At 47.9% G+C, this 16237-nt stretch overlaps 1 protein-coding gene across 2 annotated transcripts in view; it reads left to right on the top strand.

Annotated features, from left to right (window-relative positions):
* Nucleotides 1–16237, top strand: part of LOC130251402 (TOG array regulator of axonemal microtubules protein 2-like) — a 38405-nt gene that overhangs the window by 6084 nt on the left and 16084 nt on the right. Inside the window, exons 5-14 of one of the 2 annotated variants that reach the window (XM_056487989.1) lie at nucleotides 1419–1633; nucleotides 3155–3315; nucleotides 4518–4564; nucleotides 6873–7081; nucleotides 8613–8773; nucleotides 9976–10022; nucleotides 11575–11859; nucleotides 13213–13304; nucleotides 14263–14413; nucleotides 15514–15672. In XM_056487989.1, the coding sequence (XP_056343964.1) occupies nucleotides 1419–1633; nucleotides 3155–3315; nucleotides 4518–4564; nucleotides 6873–7081; nucleotides 8613–8773; nucleotides 9976–10022; nucleotides 11575–11859; nucleotides 13213–13304; nucleotides 14263–14413; nucleotides 15514–15672 (1527 nt within the window). Of the gene's footprint in view, nucleotides 1–1418; nucleotides 1634–3154; nucleotides 3316–4517; nucleotides 4565–6872; nucleotides 7082–8612; nucleotides 8774–9975; nucleotides 10023–11574; nucleotides 11860–13209; nucleotides 13305–14262; nucleotides 14414–15513; nucleotides 15673–16237 lie in introns of both variants that reach the window. The other variant, XM_056487987.1, reaches the window with a different exon arrangement.

Genomic DNA, 16237 nt, shown 5'->3' with positions numbered 1-16237 from the left:
AGATCCTCTGGGCCCTTTGCTTAGGGTTAGTTCTGCCAAATCCTGGGTACAGCCCCTTTGGAATAACTCCTTAATTGCTCTTATGCAGTTGGAATGCTTAATGGAGTCAGGGAGAAGTGTTATTCACAATGTAAGTTGATATTTTTGCTGGATTAGTTCTTTACCAGAAATGAGCTAAATCATTAAACCTTACCAATTGCGCTGTTATAAAAGACCTTCCCCTTCGAGAGGGATAAAGAAATACAGATTTACAAAAGGTTTTATTTCTATGATCTGCCCTATGTCCTTGCCAACAAGAAAATTTTGAATTGGCTTTAAACTGCAATGATCAGAAATGTTTTGATGCAGGTCATGTTTATGTTCGGTTTGGGTGTCTCTGCAGGAAAGAAAGCAGGGAACACATTCGAAAGCCGATTCGTCCCCTATGGATATGGGGTCCCTGAATACTGGGGAACTGTAATGGGGAGTGCAAAGCTTCTTTTACCTCTGATGTGGAGTGCCATCGTTCATGTGCCTGCACTTCCTTTGTTGTAAAGGGAAATAAAAGCAACCAACAAAACGAAACCCAGAACTGAGTGGGAGTTACAGAAACAAGTGCCATGAAATCTACATTTGGAAAGCAAATATTTCCCAGGTGTAATTGTCAAATTCTGGAGACCACTGTGGGTTGCCAACTGTTTGGAAGGAAAGGGATCCCGAAGTACTGGTGGGAGGAGGTGGGGGTGTGGGGAGAATGAGGAACACATGAGCAAGGCAGTAGAAGCTCTCTCCAGGCTTTCCACTTCCATACAGTTCACAGTAATTATAGTGATGGTAATTTCCTGAAAAAGCCAACAAAGCAATCTTCTGAATAATTTAAAAAAACTCCTGGATGCCTCATCCATTAGATGGATTCATTGTAAAGGTGGGAGTTCACCCAACTTACCTGTTCCCTTGTGAGCATGGTTCAGCCTCACACAGAGGTAAGGTGGGAGCTGGGCTGCTCTCTGGCAGGAGGAAGGGTCTTGTGCCAGCCTGCAGAGCCTGTGCACTTTGCCAGGGAGCAGTTCTGCCCTGCAGTTATCCCCTGCCATCAGCTGTGCTGCTCCCAGTGCCCCGTGGAGCTGTAGGGCTGCTCAGCTGTGGGGCAGGGAGAGGAGCAGGAGGCTGCATGTGCAGCTGAGCCATTGCTGGAAAGCACAGGGCTCTGGGCTCCCTGCTGTCCCAGGGCAGCCCAGAGGCCAGGCTGTTCCCCTGGCAGCTCTGTGCAAGTGGCTCAGGGTGTGCCCCTGGCCTGCCTCAAGGGGCTGCTGGCAGGAGCATGTTTCCCTGGGCAGCTATATAGAAGTTTCCAGGAAATGTGTCCTATGAAATGTAGAGCTTCAGATGCCTTAGGTTTGCAACACATCCTCTGTTACTCTTCTGTTTCCATTTTGCAGACCTCACTGGCTACCCTCTTGCCAAGAGGTTTTCCCTGGCAAATCCCTCTGTGCTCCTTCCCTCCAAGCCTTTGCCTCCCATCAGGAAGAGCTTTCCTACTGCCGGACCAAGCAAGATCTGCAGTGGAGAGCAGGACAGTGGGAAAAATGGCACTGGCTATGATGATAACAGCAGAAAAGAACAGGAGCTGGATTCAGAGGGAAAACGACATGAGGTGAGGAAATAAAGTGAAGTCCTGTGTGATAGATTTTCAGATTATGTGTTGTAAGCAGAGATCAGAGGCCATTTTCCTGTGGTGTGACACCAGAGAGGCGTCTGAGCCAAGGATGAGCTCACCTGGACACTGTGCTTCAGGCTGCCTTGCAAAGGGCATATAGTGCAGACTTCATGTCCTCAGCGTGTGTCAATAGCAGGAGAGCTCTTTGAATGATTTCCGGGCTCTGTTGTGCTTCTTCCTCTGTTTTATGGTTGAGAAAACAGCAACAAGGAGTCAGAGTAGCTAAAGTTCTGGGTAAGCAATCCTTCTGCAGTGTAATCTATGGATATCTGAGAACCAAGTCTATCCCTTGGTGGTGTTTTCTATCAGCTGCGTCTTGTTTGGATGGAAAAGGTGTTTGCTGGAAGAGGCAGTCCTGCAAAGTCAGTTCCAGGTTGTCTCAGCTTTTGAGTTGTACAGCCATGGCCTTCTGCACAGCTGTCTCTGATGCTTTTTCTAGAGTTCATCAGCTTCTGGGCAGCTGTGTGTTCTGGCATGGCTTTGTCCAGAAGGAAGGGTTGGGAGGTGGGTGTGTGGAGAGCAGCCCAGAGCCCAGCCACACGATTGCCTTTGCAGCAGGACCAGCACCTGCAGTTTTTTTGGGTTTGCCTTGGGGTGCAGGAGGAGGCAGATGAAGTACATCTTTGGTAGACAAAATGTCCAGTCAAAGGCTTGTGTTCTTGATTTCAGCCTTGCTGAAGAAGGGCCCAATGTATCCTTGACAGAAACTGATCTGTTCCCTAGAGTTCGTACAGGTCCTGATTTGGCTCTAGAGCTGTGCCAGAAATGATGGGACACTTAAGGAATGGTGTGAATCTGCCCCAGCTGCCTACAGCCCCCTTTGCTGCCATGGCATGGGGGCCCTGGAGCAACTTGAGCAGACAGAGACCTTGCAGAGAGCAGCAGGGCAGGGAGCTCTGCTGAACTTCCTTATTGCCAGTGAGCCTGAGATTATGGATGTGTTGGAGCTGGAGAGCACCAAGCATCCCAAGAGCTCAGCAGCTTCTGGGCTCAAAGGCTGTTGGGGAACTGTAAGTGGGAAGGGCAGCAGCAGAAGAAATGAGGGGCTTGAGAAAAGCCAGTTGTGACATCCTGCAGGGTGGGTTTGGGGGGACTTGGCTGGAGATCAGCACTGGCTGTTCGGTACCTAAAGAGAGACCAGTGATCTAAACCCATTCCCATACCATCCCAAAGGCCAGTGCAGGCAGTGGCACTCCAGAACATCTTGATGGCAAACATGTGGATTCCAGCTGGGAATGTAGCCACACTTGCAGAGTAATGAGCACTAGGAGAGAGGTGGCAAATGTGTGACAGGATCTCTCCCTTACCAGTTCCCTTTCCTAGGACACCTTTCCCTATCCTAGGCCAATCTGCTTCATCAGTTTGACTTTTCCTGTCAGGGTATATCTAAATGTCTTGACCCATGAATGAGGGCAAGGCTGGATGCTTGATGTGAGCATTGTGTTCCTCTCTTTCCAGGCTTCCTTGCAGTATGCCACACAAGGGGATATGAAGAAGGGGTCAATGGGACTCCCTCTGATCCCCCCCATACGCAAGGCAGTCAGTCCCGTTGTTGGCAGTGCTGCAGGGTCTCTGCACAGCTCTCTGCAGCTGGATGTCCAAGAGTCCCAGGAGATGAGGTAAGCCAAGCTGTCTGCTGCTCCACTGTGATGTTCTGCTTGCTCTTCTCATCCTGTGATGTTCTTTTGCACAGTCAGCTCTCCCATGCATTTAGGCAAACCTCTGTGTATTCACCATTTTGCCCATCTCTGATGATCCTGCTCAATGTCAAAGCCCACACCATATGCCCCAAGAGCAGAGGTGGTGGTGGGGAAGAGGAGGCAGGGCTTGGAAGCCCCTCAAGACGAGTCCTCTGATGGACTGGACTATTGAGTGCCTCTGTAATGTTTGTGGTGTCATTTGGGAACTGTATTGCATGGGTCTGCATCCTGCAGATCTTGGAACACTATGATCCTTGACTGTCAACTTCAGCATCCAAAATAATATGTTTGGGCAGATACTGGCTGCTGGAGAGGTGTCTGCAAATTCCAGTGCTGCACCTGTAAACATCAGGAGTAACTTGTCTGTTTCTTGGCCTCCGCTGTGAAATGAGGTCCCAGATAAATTTTGGGGCACAGATGTCTACTGCAATGTTTAATATTTAGGTCTGGGCTTAAAATCAAAGAGGACAAGGTGCTAGAGAAGACTTATTTGACTGTGCCTGATGGATAGATATTGGCTTGGATATGTGTGAGAAAATGTAGCTGTCAAGCTTATCTGAGTAATTACAATAAAGAAGGGCTCACAGAAGCATCATTCCAATTGAAACATTTCTGTAAGATGTTAAACTGCAATCTGAATATCCTTCCCTAGCAGCTGAGTTGCAATAAACCTTTTTCATCTGGAAAGAGCAAGGAGGTGGAATATCCTTCTCAGGACATATGTAGCTCGAGACTGGCACCAGTATAAGGCACGAGAAGGCAGAGTCAAGCTTTGGCAGCAGTACCAAAGCAGCTGCCCTCCATACAGACTTGTGTCTCAGCTTAGCAGCTCTTGCTGCTTCAGAGAGGCTGTAGGAGCCCCTTGGATCCAAAAGGAGAGACAGCAGGATTGGGGAGTTATGATGCGAGTTGAAGAAGGCCAGCTCTGTCTGACTGCAGCAACTGAAAGCTTAAGGACAATTAATCAGCTTTGCATCTTCTTGGGTTTATGTGTTGCATTTTCTCCTCCATCAGAGTGACCATGCAAAAAAGGATTGCCTCCTTTCACACTACACCTCTTCTACACTCCTACCTTCTCCTTCCACTTCCTCATATCTTGTTTTGTTCTCCATTTTCTCAAGGCCAGGATCCAGCAGCAGAAGCAAAGAGAAGGACTCTGAACATGCAGGTAGGTACAGGGCATGTGTGTCCCAAAATGATCATTGGAATCTTGATGCAGAGATGGCATTTTGAAAGCTTGGTTAAAAACCATTCTTTTCAAAATCTCTTCTCATTTGTTTCAATTCCTTAATGGGCTCAATGGACTCTCCCTGAGCCCAGAGTCACTTGGAGTGAGCTCTGTTGATGCTGTGCAAATTCCTCCAATGTGAAGTGTTAGGTGGCAGGAGCTGGAGTGGTATCTTGGAGCCCTGGAAATGTCGTGCAGGAAAAGGAAACATTCCTCTCCATCCTGCACATGCCTTTTATCTCGTTGCTGCCTTTCTAGTGTTAAAATTAGCAGCGATATTGCCAATATACTCTCCTCTCCTTAAAGTGGAAAACCTTTCCTTGGGGGTCATTTCTGAGATTAACCCTTTGAAATCTCAGGGAGATTCATGGACATTGCCTGGTTTTGTACTGGGAGAAATAGGGAAACCGTCTCTGACACAAAGTCCTTGTGAATTTTCCACTTAAGGAGAAGGAGACTTCCAAATGGATGCAGCCTATGCATGGTCTGAGTTTGTCATGCTCTGACAGCACAAGCCCAAAGCCACCTATGGCAGGTTCACAATGACAAATCTCTTGGCTGACTGAAATCTCTCTGCCTGTGTCAGTGGTGCAGGCTGAGGCTGGGGGAGGAGATGCTTTCTGCCTTGTCCCCTGTCCCTGCCTTGCCTGATCCCTGACAAATAGAATTGTGCCAGAGGAAATGCAGTCTCTGGTGCATCTGTGCCAGCCAATGCCTTCAAGCTGAAAGCCTCAATCAAAGTCTGTTGCTCCTTTGCCATTTCTGGGCATGTCATGATAGGAGAAATGAGACTTGAAGAAATAACTTTGCAGTTGCAGAAAAAGAGATCAGATCCTCTGGGCCCTTTGCTTAGGGTTAGTTCTGCCAAATCCTGGGTACAGCCCCTTTGGAATAACTCCTTAATTGCTCTTATGCAGTTGGAATGCTTAATGGAGTCAGGGAGAAGTGTTATTCACAATGTAAGTTGATATTTTTGCTGGATTAGTTCTTTACCAGAAATGAGCTAAATCATTAAACCTTACCAATTGCGCTATTATAAAAGACCTGCTCCTTCGAGAGGGATAAAGAAATACAGATTTACAAAAGGTTTTATTTCTATGATCTGCCCTATGTCCTTGCCAACAAGAAAATTTTGAATTGGCTTTAAACTGCAATGATCAGAAATGTTTTGATGCAGGTCATGTTTATGTTCGGTTTGGGTGTCTCTGCAGGAAAGAAAGCAGGGAACACATTCGAAAGCCGATTCGTCCCCTATGGATATGGGGTCCCTGAATACTGGGGAACTGTAATGGGGAGTGCAAAGCTTCTTTTACCTCTGATGTGGAGTGCCATCGTTCATGTGCCTGCACTTCCTTTGTTGTAAAGGGAAATAAAAGCAACCAACAAAACGAAACCCAGAACTGAGTGGGAGTTACAGAAACAAGTGCCATGAAATCTACATTTGGAAAGCAAATATTTCCCAGGTGTAATTGTCAAATTCTGGAGACCACTGTGGGTTGCCAACTGTTTGGAAGGAAAGGGATCCCGAAGTACTGGTGGGAGGAGGTGGGGGTGTGGGGAGAATGAGGAACACATGAGCAAGGCAGTAGAAGCTCTCTCCAGGCTTTCCACTTCCATACAGTTCACAGTAATTATAGTGATGGTAATTTCCTGAAAAAGCCAACAAAGCAATCTTCTGAATAATTTAAAAAAAACTCCTGGATGCCTCATCCATTAGATGGATTCATTGTAAAGGTGGGAGTTCACCCAACTTACCTGTTCCCTTGTGAGCATGGTTCAGCCTCACACAGAGGTAAGGTGGGAGCTGGGCTGCTCTCTGGGAGGAGGAAGGGTCTTGTGCCAGCCTGCAGAGCCTGTGCACATTGCCAGGGAACAGTTCTGCCCTGCAGTTCTCCCCTGCCATCAGCTGTGCTGCTCCCAGTGCCCCGTGGAGCTGTAGGGCTGCTCAGCTGTGGGGCAGGGAGAGGAGCAGGAGGCTGCATGTGCAGCTGAGCCATTGCTGGAAAGCACAGGGCTCTGGGCTCCCTGCTGTCCCAGGGCAGCCAGAGGCCAGGCTGTTCCCCTGGCAGCTCTGTGCAAGTGGCTCAGGGTGTGCCCCTGGCCTGCCTCAAGGGGCTGCTGGCAGGAGCATGTTTCCCTGGGCAGCTATATAGAAGTTTCCAGGAAGTGTGTCCCATGGAATATGGAGCTTCAGATGCCTTAGGTTTGCATCGCAGCCTCTGTTCTATTTTTTATCTCCACATTGCAGGCCTGACGAGGTTCATATTTTCCAAGTTGGTGCGGCCACCTCCCTGCATGCTCCTTCCATCTAAACCGTTGCCTCCCATCCAGAAGAGCTCTCCTGCTTCTAACACAATTAAAATCTTCAGTGTAGAGCAAGAGAATGGGAAAAATGACACTGGTGATGATGGCAGAAGAAACAAGCAGGAGCTGTGTTCAGAAGGAAAAATTTGTAAGGTAAGGAGACCCAAGCTATGTCTGGTGTGACATATTTTCAGATTATGTGTTGTAGGGAGACTTTTTAGACATTTTCCTGTGGTATACAGCAAAGGAAGCAGCTGAGCTAAGGATGAGCTCAGCTGGACACTGTGCTTCTGGCTGTCTTTGCAATGGGTGTGTAATGCAGACTTCATGTCCTCAGCGTGTGTCAATAGCAGGAGAGATCTTTGAATTGTTTCTGGGCTCTGTTGTACTTCCTCCTCTGTCTTGTAGCTGAAAAAACACCAACAAGCAGCCAGAGCTGCTAAAGCTGTCCACTCCAGCTAAGCAATCCTTCTACCTTCAGTAACCTATTGATATCTGTGGACCAAGTCTATCCCTTGGTGGTGTTTTCTGTCAGCTGCGTCTTGTTTAGATGGAAAAGGTGTTTGCTGGAACAGGCAGTTCTGCAAAGTCAGTTCCAGGTTGTCTCAGCTTTTGAGCTGTATAGCCATGGCCTTCTGCACAGCTGTCTCTGATGCTTTTTCTAGAGTTCATCAGCTTCTGGGCAGCTGTGTGCTCTGGCATGGCTTTGTCCAGAGGGAAGGGTTGGGAGGTGGGTGTGTGGAGAGCAGCCCAGAGCCCAGCCACACGATTGCCTTTGCAGCAGGACCAGCACTTGCAGGTGTTTTGGGTTTGCCTTGGGGTGCAGGAGGAGGCAGATGAATTACATCTTTGGTAGACAAAATGTCCAGTCAAAGGCTTGTGTTCTTGATTTCAGCCTTGCTGAAGAAGGGCCCAATGTATCCTTGACAGAAACTGATCTGTTCCCTAGAGTTCGTACAGATCCTGATTTGGCTCTAGAGCTGTGCCAGAAATGATGGGACACTTAAGGAATGGTGTGCATCTGCCCCAGCTGCCTACAGCCCCCTTTGCTGCCATGGCATGGGGGCCCTGGAGCAACTTGAGCAGACAGAGACCTTGCAGAGAGCAGCAGGGCAGGGAGCTCTGCTGAACTTCCTTATTGCCAGTGAGCCTGAGATTATGGATGTGTTGGAGCTGGAGAGCACCAAGCATCCCAAGAGCTCAGCAGCTTCTGGGCTCAAAGGCTGTTGGGGAACTGTAAGAGGGAAGGGCAGCAGCAGAAGAAATGAGGGGCTTGAGAAAAGCCAGTTGTGACATCCTGCAGGGTGGGTTTGGGGGGACTTGGCTGGAGATCAGCACTGGCTGTTCGGTACCTAAAGAGAGACCAGTGATCTAAACCCATTCCCACACCATCCCAAAGGCCAGTGCAGGCAGTGGCACTCCAGAACATCTTGATGGCAAACATGTGGATTCCAGCTGGGAATATAGCCACACTGGCAGAGTAATGAGCACTAGGAGAGAGGTGGCAAATGTGTGACAGGATCTCTCCCTTACCAGTTCCCTTTCCTAGGACACCTTTCCCTATCCTAGGCCAATCTGCTTCATCAGTTTGACTTTTCCTGTCAGGGTATATCTAAATGTCTTGACCCATGAATGAGGGCAAGGCTGGATGCTTGATGTGAGCATTGTGTTCCTCTCTTTCCAGGCTTCCTTGCAGTATGCCACACAAGGGGATATGAAGAAGGGGTCAATGGGACTCCCTCTGATCCCCCCCATACGCAAGGCAGTCAGTCCCGTTGTTGGCAGTGCTGCAGGGTCTCTGCACAGCTCTCTGCAGCTGGATGTCCAAGAGTCCCAGGAGATGAGGTAAGCCAAGCTGTCTGCTGCTCCACTGTGATGTTCTGCTTGCTCTTCTCATCCTGTGATGTTCTTTTGCACAGTCAGCTCTCCCATGCATTTAGGCAAACCTCTGTGTATTCACCATTTTGCCCATCTCTGATGATCCTGCTCAATGTCAAAGCCCACACCATATGCCCCAAGAGCAGAGGTGGTGGTGGGGAAGAGGAGGCAGGGCTTGGAAGCCCCTCAAGACGAGTCCTCTGATGGACTGGACTATTGAGTGCCTCTGTAATGTTTGTGGTGTCATTTGGGAACTGTATTGCATGGGTCTGCATCCTGCAGATCTTGGAACACTATGATCCTTGACTGTCAACTTCAGCATCCAAAATAATATGTTTGGGCAGATACTGGCTGCTGGAGAGGTGTCTGCAAATTCCAGTGCTGCACCTGTAAACATCAGGAGTAACTTGTCTGTTTCTTGGCCTCCGCTGTGAAATGAGGTCCCAGATAAATTTTGGGGCACAGATGTCTACTGCAATGTTTAATATTTAGGTCTGGGCTTAAAATCAAAGAGGACAAGGTGCTAGAGAAGACTTATTTGACTGTGCCTGATGGATAGATATTGGCTTGGATATGTGTGAGAAAATGTAGCTGTCAAGCTTATCTGAGTAATTACAATAAAGAAGGGCTCACAGAAGCATCATTCCAATTGAAACATTTCTGTAAGATGTTAAACTGCAATCTGAATATCCTTCCCTAGCAGCTGAGTTGCAATAAACCTTTTTCATCTGGAAAGAGCAAGGAGGTGGAATATCCTTCTCAGGACATATGTAGCTCGAGACTGGCACCAGTATAAGGCACGAGAAGGCAGAGTCAAGCTTTGGCAGCAGTACCAAAGCAGCTGCCCTCCATACAGACTTGTGTCTCAGCTTAGCAGCTCTTGCTGCTTCAGAGAGGCTGTAGGAGCCCCTTGGATCCAAAAGGAGAGACAGCAGGATTGGGGAGTTATGATGCGAGTTGAAGAAGGCCAGCTCTGTCTGACTGCAGCAACTGAAAGCTTAAGGACAATTAATCAGCTTTGCATCTTCTTGGGTTTATGTGTTGCATTTTCTCCTCCATCAGAGTGACCATGCAAAAAAGGATTGCCTCCTTTCACACTACACCTCTTCTACACTCCTACCTTCTCCTTCCACTTCCTCATATCTTGTTTTGTTCTCCATTTTCTCAAGGCCAGGATCCAGCAGCAGAAGCAAAGAGAAGGACTCTGAACATGCAGGTAGGTACAGGGCATGTGTGTCCCAAAATGATCATTGGAATCTTGATGCAGAGATGGCATTTTGAAAGCTTGGTTAAAAACCATTCTTTTCAAAATCTCTTCTCATTTGTTTCAATTCCTTAATGGGCTCAATGGACTCTCCCTGAGCCCAGAGTCACTTGGAGTGAGCTCTGTTGATGCTGTGCAAATTCCTCCAATGTGAAGTGTTAGGTGGCAGGAGCTGGAGTGGTATCTTGGAGCCCTGGAAATGTCGTGCAAGAAAAGGAAACATTCCTCACCATCTTGCACATGCCTTTTATCTGCTGTCTTTCTACTGTTACAATTAGCAGTGAAATAGATGGCTTTTTAGATGAAATAGGAAATACTCCCATTCCTCCCTTCTCAGCCAATGCCTTCCAGTTGAAAGCCTCAATCAAAGTCTGTTGCTCCTTTGCCATTTCTGGGCATATCATGATAGGAGAGATGAGACTTGAAGAAATAACTTTGCTGTTGCAAAAAAAGAGATCAGATCCTCTGGTCCCTTTTTTTAGGGTTAGTTTCGCCAAATCCTGGCTAGAGCCCGTTTCGAATGACTCCTTAATTGCTGTTAAGCAGTTGGAATGCTTAATGGAGTTAGGGAGAATTGTTATTCACAATGTAAATTGACATTTTTGCTGGATTAATTCTGTACTGGAAATGAGATAAATCATTAAACCTTTCCTGGTGCGTTTTTGTCCTGATCATTCTGCAGGGGAAATAAAATCCTTATTTGATAAAGTTTTTCCCCTCTTACTGCTTGGCTGCCAAATGATTTTATCCTCTCTGAAGGCATGTACTTGTTTTCTTATTTCTAGCAGCTCTGTTGGAAAATATTTCAGAATGACCGGCACTCTGCTGTTTCCATTAAGAAAATTATGAATTGTCTGTATTAGCCATGATCAGAAATATTTTGAGGCAGATCATGTTTATGTTGGGCTTGGGTGTCTGTGCAGGAAAGACGCAGGGAATAAACCCATTGAACTGTGAAGCAGAGCAAAAAGTGAAATTTGTGGATGACCACTTCATTCCCTACAAGTACAGGCTTGCAGAATACTGGGTACATCTAATGGGGAGTGCAAAGCTTCTTTTGCTCATAACATGTGGTGCCATTTTTTGTGTCCCAGCACTTCCTTTGTTGTAAAGAGAAATAAAAAAATCCCCAAAATGCAAAACCGAACCTCTAATTGAATGGGATTTATAGAAACAGTGGCATTGAAAACTACTTGTTAGAGCAATTTCTTCTTAGACAGTTTCAAATTCTAGAGACCACTCTGAGTTTCCAACTCTTTGGAAGGAAATGGATTCTGTAGTAGTGGGGAGGTAACTGGTAAAAAAACATCATAGAACCTTTCTCTCCTGGCTTGCCAGCTCCACATTGTTCAGAGAAATTCAAATGATGCCAGTGTCATGAAAAATAAAAAAACCCAAAATCTTTTCATTAACTGAAATATGCTTTGGATTCCCCACCCATTGGATGGGTTGATTATACAGGTGTGAGTTCAATTAACTCAAATCTCTTGTATCTGATTTACAGCTTCTTCTGAGTCGACAGCACAAACCGAGAGGATGGACGGAAAGAGCTCAGGGAGTGTGATACGACCTGGGATGCCTCTGTTCCCAAGGAAACTGGCTGAATTGTTCAGTCTGGAGCCTGATATGCGGAACCCCGGCGTTGGGAATGGAGGTCTGGGCTCCCGGCCGGCTCAGGGGGCCTTGGCCCAGGAGCCCCGGCAGAGGCAGCTGAGCAGCGCTGCCCCCAGGGTCACTGCCAGGGAGGAGGACAAGGGGAAGGGCCAGCAGGGCTCAGCCTCACACAGAGGTAAGGTGGGAGCTGGGCCGCTCTCTGGAGGGAGGAATGGTCTTGTGGCAGCCTGTGGACCCTGTGCACATTGCCAGGGAGCAGTTCTGCCCTGCAGTTCTCCCCTGCCATCAGCTGTGCTGCTCCCAGTGCCCCGTGGAGCTGTAGGGCTGCTCAGCTGTGGGGCAGGGAGAGGAGCAGGAGGCTGCATGTGCAGCTGAGCCATTGCTGGAAAGCACAGGGCTCTGGGCTCCCTGCTGTCCCAGGGCAGCCCAGAGGCCAGGCTGTTCCCCTGGCAGCTCTGTGCAAGTGGCTCAGGGTGTGCCCCTGGCCTGCCTCAAGGGGCTGCTGGCAGGAGCATGTTTCCCTGGGCAGCTATATAGAAGTTTCCAGGAAGTGTGTCCCATGGAATATGGAGCTTCAGATGCCTTAGGTTTGCATTGTTGCCTCAGTTACATTTTGGGTGTCCATTCTGAAGACTTGACTGACTGCAGGGGTCCCAAGGAGGTTACCCTGGGGTCAGTATTTTCCCTGCCAAATTCCCAGATGCCCTTACCTTCCAAGGCCTTGCCTTCCATACAGAATTGCCCTCCTTCCTCAAAGCCCATATCTATCTCTCCTTTATTATTCAGATGACCATTCTGCAGGGCAAAAAATCCTGATTTATGGCATTGGATTTTTTACACTTTCCTGACGCTTTATTTTATCCTCTGTGAAGTTGTTGTATAGAATGACTAGTTGTCTGAATTGTAACAGCTCTGTTGGAAGAGTATTTCAGAAGAAGTTACATTCTTAGACTTGCATTAAGAAAATCAGTCTTTTGCCAGGCTGCCCCAAATGTGGCCCAATCTCACAGACTTTAGAATGAAAACCATCAGGGGAATTGAATTATCTAGTGTCAAGAAAACAATTTACATTTGTGTAACACTCCTGCAATCCTAAGAATTTAATGTCCTCTAAAATATTCTATCAAAAAGAAGAAAATATTAATCTAAATGCATACAGGTGTTAGAACCCAAGACTTCTTTTAGGAACAGGAAAGAAGACGTTTCTTAAAATCAGCATAAGGGCAGCTAAGAATCTCTGTCAATTTGTCAAGCCCATCTCTGCCCTTCTCTATTCAGGGGCTCTCCAGCATCAGGGAGCTGAGCCCTTCATCATGCAGCTGGTTTCAGTCTGCTGGCCAACACAGTAATGTCATGTCTGCTGCCAGTAGCCCATCCATTGGGAGAGGGTCTAGGCATATGTACCTTGTTTCTCTCCTGTACCATCTCTGTGTTTTATGAGAGCTCTGCAGTCTTGCTTGTTGCCCAGCATAGTATTTTGGGGGCTTGAAGTCTGCCAGAGATTTACATGATCCTTTGCTTCCAGTAGCAGGCCTCCCAGTGAGCCAGGCCAAAGAGATGGATCATCCCAACAGTCCTGGCCTTATGAGTGACAAAAACCTGAGGGATGGCTTTGGAAAGGTAAGGTATAAGGACAGGGATGAGCAGACTTCCTTTCCAGTGTCTGTTTAGTGCTTGGCCCAAAGTGTCCCTGAAAATAACAATCTTCCACTCTTGGGGGATGGGGATTCTTGGAAATAGATTTGGCAGCTCCAGAGCAATTGCTTGGCTGTTTCCAGTGGTGCCAAAGTCACTGTTTTGCTGATGGTGCTAAAGTCATGCCTGAAGCATTGTTTATGTGCAAAGGCCATTTTAGAGAAGTTCTGAACGGCACAGCAAGTAACACGCCAGTGAATGTGGGCAAAGGGCACCCTGAGAAGCAGAGGAGCAAAGATCCTAATGTTGAGTATGAGCAAGTCTGCAAAATAAAATGGGAGAGTTGAATTTTTCCTGGTTACCTTTCTGACTCTATCTTACAGCCCTCTCATTCTCTCATTTTCTGCTCATTAATATCAATGTTTCTGCAACTTGTTTTCACATGACTCCTCCTTTTGGTCTCCTGGTCTCAGAGACCAAGTCGTCCAGAGTCCTTCAGAGCTGAGTTCTTCAGAAGCAGGGAAGTGAGAAACAGCTGCAATTGCTGGCCATGAGTGTTGTGCAACAGCTAATTACCCCTCATTGCCGCATAGTGCACATGGTTTCCATTCTCCTGCCATGGCCTGTAGGAACTGAAATGCCTGCTCACTGGTCATGGGAGCTCTGCACCTTTCTTGGAGCATTCCTATGACTTTCATGCTTCAAGCAGGGCTTCCTGGCATAGGCTGCAGTTGGAGCAGTGTAAGGTTGTGGCACTGAAGTGTTCCACCTCACTGAGAGGGATTGCTAAGGTGAGGATAGGAGACATTCTGCTGAAACTGTGGGAATGTATATGGAGCTGCATTAAACATTATAGACTCTCTGGACTCTGTGCTGCTGAAGAGGTGTTGTGTCTGGTTTGTGTGTCTACTTACAGTCTCTGATGTATTTCCATTGCAACTAGATCCGTGCTGCATTGTGCCAGTTGGCTGAGAAGAACTTAGAGCCGAAGGATGCAGAGCTTTTTGAGAAGGAGATGCAGAAAAGGAGACAAAACACAACATCCTTGCAGCTGCCTCCACACACAGTTGAGCCCAGGGATGCAGCTGAAGCAAGTAAGTGGTGCCTACACTCGTGGTCCTTTCTTTTCCTAGACTTGCTTGCCCTTTGCGCAGTGTTTCAATCAGACTGGGTGTCTGTTCCACTTGCATCTGAGTGGAAGCTTGCATAGAATTGATTTCCACTCCCCAAAGAAAAATCCAGAGGCATGAAGTCTCTTGCCATGGCCTCACTGAGTCAGTAACAGAATATCAGCTTCCACCTTCACCTCTAAAGTCTTCAGAGTAAAAAATTCCTTTGTGAAAAGATGACTGGGGCTTCAGACTCCCTCCTGGAGAGCAGCTTCCAGGGAAGATGAGTCCAAAATAATATTCTTCAACCAAGGTGCAGCATGGAAGAAACCAAATTCAGCTCCTTCTAATGGAAACTCCAGAGATCCTTCCCCCGCCACTCCCTGCCGAGGAGCTGGCGCTGCAGAGCTGTGCTGAAGCCCCGAGGCAGTGCTGCTGCTGCACCCCAGGAGCCAGCAGCGTTCCCGAGTGAATCCCGGCTGGGGGCTCTGGCTGCAGTGCTGTGTGCGCTGCCCCGAGGGGGCAGCAGGGACCTTAGGGACAGCACTCAGCCCCAGGGCATCACGCAGGGTTATCTGCACTTTCTTTTGGGAACTTCCCCAGCCAGCCTCTGAAACAGGAAAGCAAAAGCAAAGCAACACTGGGTTTTCCTTGTTTCTTAGGAAAAGCATCACTGCAGTTTGGTTTTAAACTAGAAGAAGGTAGATTTAGATTAGATATTAGGGAGACTTATTTTGTAATGAAGGTGATGAAATGCTGGAAGGGTATGCCCAGAGAAGGTGTTGTTGATCCATTCTGGAAGGTGTTCAAGGCCAGTTTACATGGGGCTGTGAGGAACCTGATCTAGATATAAATGCCCCTGCTCCCATGGGTTGGACTGGATAGTTGCTAAAGGGGCCTTCCAACCTAAACTCTTCTACGATTCTGTGATTATGTGATCCTTGTTCCATGTTAGTGTGCCAGTGTTCTACTTGAAGTTCTTTGGCATAACAAAATGTTACCCAGCTCCAGCAGGTTTTCTGGCTCTTGCCATTGTCACCCTGTCCAGCACTCTCCACTTACAAGCTCCCCTTTGGTCCCTGCAGGCTTTTGCCTCCCATCTGTCAATGGCACAGCTTCCAGCGCACAGACAAAACACCCTGGCAGTGCCTTGAAGAAGGTCTTGAGGAAGCAGGACAAGCTGCCCTTACTGCCCAGTGTGCCCATCACCCATGAGGAAGGCATTGTCCCATGCAGCTCCTCAGGTAAGCCTGCTCCATGGCAGCTTTTTCCCACACGGGTTTTCCTTGCACAAGCAGCACAAACTGCCTCCTGCCTCAGCCAGCACAGCTGTGATCTTTAGTCCATAGGCTGTCCTGAGAATGAACAGCAAATCTACTTTGGAGTTACTCCAACTTGGTAGTACTGCAGCAGTTGGTTCTTAGAGCTCCATCAGAAACTTGACCTGAATAAAGCAGTGGTAAAGGCCTAAGCTCTGTCTTTTGCCCATCCTCCTAGTCCAAAGTACAGTGCTGGTGCCAGGAGGCAGCTGTAACTGCAGGGATGAGCTGTGGGGCAGTGTGCCAGGCTGTGCTCACTGTGCACCTACGAGTACCACCACGATCAGTTGTCCACTCACCATCAGGGCCCTCTGACTGTGCTGCTGCCCAGCTCTGCAGCCAGATTTTCTGCTATCCCAGCAAGGGCTGTCTCTGCATGGCAGTCAGTGGCTTGGTGCCATCGTGCTATTGCTCCCAGAAGTGCCCAATGGCTCCTGGCTGCTGCCATCTACATACTTGTCTACATACTTCTGCAGTGACATCACTGATG

This window comes from Oenanthe melanoleuca, chromosome 3, assembly GCF_029582105.1.
Source record: "Oenanthe melanoleuca isolate GR-GAL-2019-014 chromosome 3, OMel1.0, whole genome shotgun sequence".
In the NCBI taxonomy this organism is placed as follows: domain Eukaryota; kingdom Metazoa; phylum Chordata; class Aves; order Passeriformes; family Muscicapidae; genus Oenanthe; species Oenanthe melanoleuca.
Note: the sequence above shows the minus strand (reverse complement) of the source record. Positions and strands in the feature narration are given on the sequence as shown.